Source organism: Vulpes lagopus, chromosome 2 (genome assembly GCF_018345385.1).
Source record: "Vulpes lagopus strain Blue_001 chromosome 2, ASM1834538v1, whole genome shotgun sequence".
NCBI classification, from domain to species: Eukaryota; Metazoa; Chordata; class Mammalia; order Carnivora; family Canidae; genus Vulpes; species Vulpes lagopus.
This window is the reverse complement of record NC_054825.1, coordinates 76,129,853-76,138,403: the sequence shown is the minus strand read 5'-3', so window position 1 is coordinate 76,138,403 and position 8,551 is coordinate 76,129,853. Positions and strand designations below refer to the sequence as shown.

At 44.1% G+C, this 8,551-nt stretch overlaps 1 protein-coding gene across 1 annotated transcript in view; it reads left to right on the top strand.

Annotated features, from left to right (window-relative positions):
• Positions 1-7,818: 7,818 nt before the first annotated feature.
• Positions 7,819-8,551, top strand: part of FAM98B (family with sequence similarity 98 member B) — a 38,032-nt gene continuing 37,299 nt past the window's right edge. Inside the window, exon 1 of the mRNA XM_041743875.1 lies at positions 7,819-7,928. Within this exon, the coding sequence (XP_041599809.1) occupies positions 7,858-7,928 (71 nt within the window). The 5' untranslated portion in view covers positions 7,819-7,857. The remainder of the gene's footprint in view (positions 7,929-8,551) is intronic.

Sequence of the window (8,551 nt, the reverse complement as noted above, 5' to 3'; positions counted from 1 at the left end):
TCATTGTTTTCTCTAATTTGTGTGATGCTCAGTAGACACTCTCCTTGGATTTTTCTATACACACAGTCGAAGGGGGTGGGACGCGTCCTTGGCAACTAGTAAGACAGAGATAGTTTCCTTGGTCCAGAAGGTAAGTTTGAACACAGACCATCTTTCTGAATATATCAGTCTGTATTAAGATCAGTCAGATAGGTTCTCTAGGCTGATGCGAAAAAGTACAGTTTTTGCTGCAGAGCCTTCAGTGGTTCAAAGTTAGAATTCATAAACTCCTCTGGGCCTTTTGATGTACAAGGAGGGCCAGCTTAATGTGCATGTGACCTGTGAACTTAAAACAAATCTGCTCTTACCAGAGCTCAATGCTTGGTTTAATGCTCTACTGTTGCTGTCTTGAATTCTTAATAAATTTTAGCTTTTTCATTTTGCACCAGGACTGGAACATACATAATTAGTCCTGAGTATGGGAACTATCATTTCCTCTCTGTAATCAAACCATTCAGTAACTGCCTAATCATGTCCTAGACTACTACTGATGTCTTCAGGGTAAAATTCATCTGAATGAAATCTAGAAATTGCCACAGAAGTTAATACCTTCTGATGATAGGTGAAATTAAGTCAGAAATTTTAGAATTTTGCAGAATCAAGAACAATGTATCTCTGGATACTATGGTTCTGTTTTATTCCATTCCATTCATTCCACAAATTATTACTGAACACTCTCTAAGGAATGAGGACACAGTTCAACAGAGAAACTGATCAGAGGCCAGGGTAGTGAATGATGTGGAGATGAGTTTGGAGAGGTATGCAAGAGTCAGATCCAGCATGGCATATTAGTCAGATCCTGCATGCGTATGTTTTTCATAGATTTTATGTGCCTCCTTGGATTTCCCTTTGGACCTCTAGCTGCTTGTTTCCCCCAAAAAACCTGAGTTTCCCTTCATCAAGGCTGCACTTATTCATATATATGTTTTGCTTTCAATTTCTTTTAAAAAGTTTACTCATTTTTAAATGAGTAAATCAGGTAAAGTGTTTAAAACAGTGTTGGGTACATAGTAAACATTTAATGCTATCAATTGTCTTAGTTTGGATTCCCGTTAAAAAAAAGTTTGAGGTGAAAGCTTAAGTCCTAACATTTTATTGATATGTCTGATCCTAGGGAAACAAAAATGGTGGAAGAGGGAAGTGGGGCAGGAAAGGAGAGCAAATATATGGAAGTACATTACTGCACTACTAAAGGTTAACATGCCAGCAGCGGAGACCTGAATATGGCTTTTTCCTTAGGGATAATAGCCAGCCACCTGGTGGAAGATTGGTTACCGTCCATTTTGGAGAGGGTTGTGAATTTGGATTAGGGTTTATCTTTTTTGCTCGCAATTTCTCTGCATGCCTCACCTGTTAAGGGTTCACAGAACATCTTACCTATGACAATATTACCTTGAAATAAGGGACATGTTTTATGGCAAAGATGATGAGAGAATTGGTGAAACACCAAAGTGTTTACAGGTGCTACTTACCATGTACCCAAGAGAAGAATGTCCGGATAGAATGGCAAAATGGTCTATTGGATATTCATGAGCTTAGGCTCAACATCCTGCAGGCTGGGGTGCTGATTTCCAATTAAAGGTATATGAGTTGAACCAACAGCCAATCTGTAGTGGTGTACCCAGTAGCTAGAATACAGGGGCCCAGGAACTAAGGGGAGAAAGTAGGATTGGCTCCCTCACCATCACTCCCAAAACATACCTATGGAATTTGTGCTTACTGGTTTATCAGCTGTAGGTTCTTAGAGGTCCTGATTCCCAGGGTGGGAGGATATTGACTGAGGATAGTAACTCTCTTATTGTAATTTGGGCTCCTTCTGCCCATGAACTTGGAGGTAAACAATAGTTACTCTACTGACAGGTGTTTACCATGAGCATCTCAGGTCGCTGCTACACCATGAAGGCAGGAATTTATCTGAAATGCAGAATCTTTTTTTTTTTTTTAAATGCAGAATCTTTAATGGAGCATCTCTTGTTGCTCTTGTCCCTTTTATGACTGCAAATGGTTAATTTCAGCAAACATGGCTGCCAACTTAGATGAACTGAAATGCTGCCAAGAATGCGGGAAACATAGTAATGGAGGAGGAAGATAATGTGCACCTATTACACCTTGGACCACCTGGACCATTAAGGACTCTAGCTTGGTTTGCTAACCATTTTAAAGTCTTTTGAGGAGGTGACAGTGTCCACTACCTTGACAGTTATCTTGCATCTCTCCTGTCAGGGAAGAAGGGAGGGATTTAGTCCCAAATATATTAAGAGGGTGCAAGGTGGCTCAGAGTGAAGCAAGGGCCAAACGGACAGGCTTTAGTTCATGCAGCATCCAGAGCTCATGCACATGCATGGAGTTCTGGCCAGAGCAGCCCCTAGCAGCTTGTGCTTTTAAGTGGCTAGGGAGACCATTGTTGCTGCTTTTCTTGCACCCCCAGGCTGTAGGCCTCATTGTCATGGCTGCACTTATGGGTATACTCTAGAGTTACACCCATGCCACGTGCCTGGTATTGCCTGCCCTGGGGAGTCCATGTAGCTGCTGAGGTGTACAAGTAACCTGGAAGTGTGAGGGAGTCATTGTTCGCATGGAGCAAACTTGGACAGGTGGAGACGTGAGCGAGCTGCTAGTGAGAGATATCTGAGAAATACGTTTGCTTCATAAGACATCAGTGCAGACACAGCTGACCAATCGGTCATTGTTCCTAGCTGTGGCCAATTTGGCTTCACATATCTGCTCCCCTTTCCTGCCCTGCTCCCTTCTTCCATCCATCTTCTTCCGAGGGTTGAACGGACTGATACTGTCTTAGCCCCTAAGCTTTTTGCCTCAAACTCTGCTTCCTAAGGAACCCAGGCTAAGAAAATTGATACCATTTATTAAGTGCTTACCATATACTGGACATTGTTTCAAGCACTTTACGTTATTTTTTGATTACAGCATATATATAACATGAAATTTGCCATTTTAACCATTTTTGGGTGTATGGCACTCTCTTCAAAGTAACTTAAAAGTTAAGGTTAAGCATACATAGAAACAAGTAAAGAATTCATAAGTGTATAGTGCAATGAATTTCTGTAAATTAAACATCTGTTCAAGATATTAAATATTATAACACCAGAGAAGCCCCTCTCTTGTACTTCTGCTAGTTGTTATCCCTTTCCAAAGAAAATCACTATTTGACTTCTATCATTTGTCTGCTTTCAAATCATGCAGTTTATGTAAAGAACTCTTTTATGCCTGTGTTCTTTTGCTCGATATTGTGTAAGATTCATTGATGTTGTAATGTAGCAGCTGGTTACCCATTTCCATTGCATATAGCATTTCATTGTATGACTATACCTTAATTTATGTATGACTATACCTTAATTTATCCATTCTACTGTAAATAGATACTTGGATTGTTTCTAATCCTTGGCTGCTATGAACATTCATGTACATGGCTATTGGTGCTGGCCACAAAGCCTGTATAGATTTAGCCATAACAAATACTCTTTAATTCATCACCAATCCCTGCCAAAGTTTACACTCCCAATGTATGAGAATTCTAGTTTTTACATTCTTGCTGACACTAGGTATCATCAATTATTTGTGTGTGTGTGTGAAATTCTAATCATTCTTTATGTAGTTAGAAATTGTATATAGAGATCTCTATGTCTGTAGATAGTTATTGTTTTAATTTGCATTGTTTACTGACAGTGAGGTTGAGCACTATTGCATATAGTTACTGACCATTTGAACACTCTCTTTTTAAAATTTTTATTTATGATAGTCACACACACACACACAGACAGAGAGGCAGAGACACAGGCAGAGGGAGAAGCAGGCTCGATGCACTGGGAGCCCGACGTGGGATTCAATCCTGGGTCTCCAGGATCGCGCCCTGGGCCAAAGGCAGGCGCCAAACCGCTGCGCCACCCAGGGATCCCTGAACACTCTCTTTTGTGAGGTGCCTATTCAAGTCCTTTGACCAGTTGTCCCCTTTGAGTTGTCTTAAGTGGCTTGAAGAATTTCTTTACATGATCTGAATATGAACCTCAGTCAGATGTGAGTATTGCAGATATTTTCCCTTACTTGTGTAGCTTATCTTCTCAACTTTGTAATAGGGTGTTTTGCACAAATTTGATTTTAATAAAGAAAAAGTAGTCCAGATAATATAGAGTACCTTCATGTCCTGTAGAATTAGGCAAAAATTTCCTAAGATAGACACAAAAGCTCTAATCAATAGGCTTAAGAAATCTTTGCCTATCCCAGGTACATGAAGCTATTTAGTGTTATTTTCTAGAAACTTTGGTAATCTTTTAACTTGTACCTACATCCCATCTGGAATTAATTTTTTGTATATAGAATGAGGTATAGGTCAAGATTTGGCTATCTCACTGGCCCAGCACCACGTATTGTAAAGATCTGAGTGTGACTTTTGCACACTCAATTAACTAAGTGTAGCTCTCTGTTCCTATGAGTAATTGGTCCACAGAATTTTTTCTCTTCTTTCTCTTTCTTCTTTTTTTTCTCTTCTTTCTTTCTTTCTTTCTTTCTTTCTTTCTTTCTTTCTTTCTTTCTTTCTCTCTCTCTCTCTTTCTTTCTTTCTTTCTTTCTTTCTCTTTTTTCTTTTCTTTTCTTTTCTTTTCTTTTCTTTTTTTTCTTTTCTTTCTTTTTCTTTCTGTATTTACGAGAGGGAGAGAGCAAGAGAGAGTGAGCACTCAATGGGGAGGGGCACAGAGAGAAGGAGAGAAAGAGACTCTGATGCAGGCTTGATCTCATGGCCTGGAGATCATGACCTGAGCCAAAATCAAAGAGTTGGACACTTAAACTACTGAGCCACCCAGGCACTCTCAGATTTTCTTTTTTAGTAATATCCTTATGATGTCTGTGTTAAGGTAATTTTGTCCTTATAAAAATCATTGCAAAATGCTCCATGTTCTTCTAGTCTCTGGAAAAGTTTGTATAAGATAGGTGTTCTTTATTTCTTAAATGCTTTGAGATATTCATCAGAAAAGCAATCCAGGCTTGAAGTATTCTTCATGGGTGAAATTTAATTAGTAAACTTGATTTCTTTAATAGATATGAAGCTATTCATATTAAGTTTTACTTTATATTATTTCTGTTAAATTGTTTCTCAAGGAATTTATCAGGTTCATCAAAAATTTCAAATTTATTGCATAAAGTTGTTCCTAACATCTTCTTATTAACTGTCTAATGTCTGATGAACAGTAATGACATTTTTGATTTTCCATTTTGGATATTGATTACCTGTGTTGTCATCTTTTATTTATTTATTTACTTATTTATTTTTTATCAAGGTGGCTAAAGGTTTGTCAATAGTATTAGTTTTTGAAAAAAAAAAAAGGCAAATTTGACTTAATTGTTTCTATTTTCTCCCATTTCAATGATGTCTGTTATTGATGTCTCTTTGTTATTCCTACCTATTTGTTTTCTGGGATTTAACTTGTTTTTCAGCTTTTTGAGATTCACACTTAGATAATTATTTTCAGTCTTTTTTTCCCATTTCTAATATTTATAGTTAATGCTCTTTTATTCTGAGTCTACAATCTCTTCTAGCATCTGCCCTTTTATCTTTCCCATATATCTGTCATGCCTTTTTCTTGTATTTTTCATCTTTTTTTCTGTGCCTCAGTTTTAAGGAAAAATCACAGAACATTCAATATCAATATTAATAAAGAATAGTTACCTCATTTGTTTGGTGTATAGAGACTTTTTTGCCAAGAATACTAAGAATAGTATTTTCTATGACTGCAGTTGTTTGAAGGAGGCAATAACCATTCAGAATATACATTCTCTCCCTTTGGTTTAGAGATGAATTCAGATACATTAAACTGTAAATAATTTTATATTGAAGCCTGAGATATATGGTAGAGCAGTCATTGTGTTGTTGTTGTTTAAGATTTTATTTGACAGAGACGGGATCCCTGGGTGGCGCAGCGGTTTGGCGCCTGCCTTTGGCCCAGGGCGCGATCCTGGGGACCCGGGATCGAATCCCACGTCGGGTTCCCGGTGCATGGAGCCTGCTTCTCCCTCTGCCTGTGTCTCTGCCTGTCTCTCTCTCTCTCTCTCTCTCTATCATGAATAAATAAATAAAATCTTTAAAAAAAAAAAAAAAAGATTTTATTTGACAGAGACGGAGGACAAGCAAAAGAAGGAGCAGAGGGAGGAGCCGACTCCCTGCTGAACATGGAGCATGACCCCTCAGGCCTCCATCCCAGGACCCTGAGATCATGACCCCAAGGCAGACGCCCAACTGACCGAGCCACACTGCTGCCCTTAAAGCAGTCATTAGTGAACTTGATTCAACTTATGGGAAGGATCCCTCAGAGTTTTACAATTTTATGAGTAAGCTTTTTATTTGTAGAATAATAGAGTGGTAAGTGCATTACTATCAGTGGACTGGGGCAAGGGATGCTGTATTCTGCAAAGCAGGAGACAGTACCTTACAAGGGCCAATAGTTACGTGTCTTCACAACTTTTCATAATCCCACTGGATATTCATGTAGGTGATGTCACTACTTTTTGTTTTGTTTTGTTTTGTTTTGTTTTGTTTTGTTTTAGAGGGAGAAAGGGGGAAGAAGGTGGGAGAGAGAGAATCTTAAGTGGGCACTGAGCCCTTCGGGGGGCTGGATATGAGGATCCTAAGTTCATGACCTGAACCCAAACCGAGTTTCGCCCTTTATATCCTGACTCTCTTTTACATATGGACCCTAAGACATTTTCTGCGTGGTTTAGATACTGTTTTCCATGAGTGGTGCACAGAGGAAACATTGTTTTGTCTGGAACTTTACGGAGAGTCAGTCACAATTTTGGGAAATCACATCAACTATCCTACCCTGCCTATGGCGTTTCTGTTTCCCACGCAGCTCACCCATGCTGTGCCAGCAACGGGACCGCAGGCCGTAGGCGTCTACGGTGGGGGGGGGGGGGGGCCAGAGAGGCGCAAGCTCCTGCTCACGTCGCGGATCCAGGTGTCACAGGGTAACAAGAGCGTCACGTGTTACTTTTTCCCTTTGTTTCTTCTTTGAAGTTGGAGCATTGCTGTACAGGCCGATTTAAAAGCATGTGCAGGGGGATCCCTGGGTGGCGCAGCGGTTCGGGGCCTGCCTTTGGCCCAGGGCGCGACCCTGGGGACCCGGGATCGAATCCCGCGTCGGGCTCCCTGCATGGAGCCTGCTTCTCCCTCTGCCTGTGTCTCTGCCTCTCTCTCTCTCTCTCTCTCTGTAACTATCATAAAACAAAACAAAACAAAAAGCATGTGCAGGGGGATCCCCGGGTGGCGCAGCGGTTCGGCGCCTGCTTTTGGCCCAGGGCGCGATCCTGGAGACCCGGGATCGAATCCCACTTCGGGCTCCCGGTGCATGGAGCCTGCTTCTCCCTCTGCCTCTCTCTCTCTCTGTGCCTATCATAAAAATAAAAATAAAAAATAAAACGTGCGTAGATACATGAGATCATAAACCAGCTGTAGTCCGAGATGAGGATTTCATCTCGGGGCTTATCAGAAGGGAGAGGTCCGGAGTCTGATAGGTCGAGTCGCGTTCGCTAAGACTGATTTCAACACCCAGGAAAGACCCGGCACGGAGAGACCTCTCTAGGACCGTCCTCTCTAGGGCCGTTCTAGGACCGTGGTTCACTGTCACTCACAAAACTTGTCGTCGCCGCCGCCGGCTTCGGCCCCCCCCCCCCGAGCGCGCACCGCCTCCGGCCGGAACGCTTGGGCCGCGGGCCCCCGGCGCTCGAGCTGGGACTCCGCCCGGAACCTGCGCGCCGGGACGCGGGTTTCCGGCGGGCTTCTTAGAGCGCCGTACAGCTCCGGGCCGCAGGACCATGAGAGGGCCGGAGTCGGGTCCCGAGCTCACGATGGAGGGGGACGTGCTGGACACCCTGGAGGCGCTGGGGTGGGTATTCCCGGGGACGCCCTGCCCCCGGAAGCCTACGCGCTGCCCCCGCTCGGCCGCTGCGGCCTCCTCCCCGCGGGCCTCCGCGCGGCTCCGGCGTCTCGGTGGAGGCCTCGGTTCCCGCGCTCCCGCCGGCGCCGACGGAGTTAAGAGGGAGGCGGCCGACCGGTCCGCGGGGGGTGGAGCGGGGCCGGGGAGCCGGGGCGCGCGGCCCCCTCTTCCAGACTCCTGGCCTGGAGGCCCCCGCCTGCCCCCAGCGCCCTCGGAGCGCGCCCCTGCCCCGCGGGCGATGTGCTTTGACGTGGCTGTGGCGCCCGGGCCTGGGGCGGGGTGCAGGGGCCCCGACGGCGGCCGGGGGCTGTCGTGTGACCTGCGGCGCGAAAAGTGTCGCAAGTCGGCTGTGGGTTCATTCATTCGACCGTTTCATCCGTTCGCCGGCCACCTATTAGCGTGCTGGTGATCTGCAGTGATCAATGCACTTCTGTGTGCTAGGCAGGGCGAGAAGAGCGTTGCCAGGATGCGAGTCGGTCACGCAGTCCTGGGCGGCCGCAGAGCGTCTGCGGGAACTGGCCATCAAGAATGCGGAGTGCCCCGAGAACTCCTGGAGGGATCGGTTCCTGCGG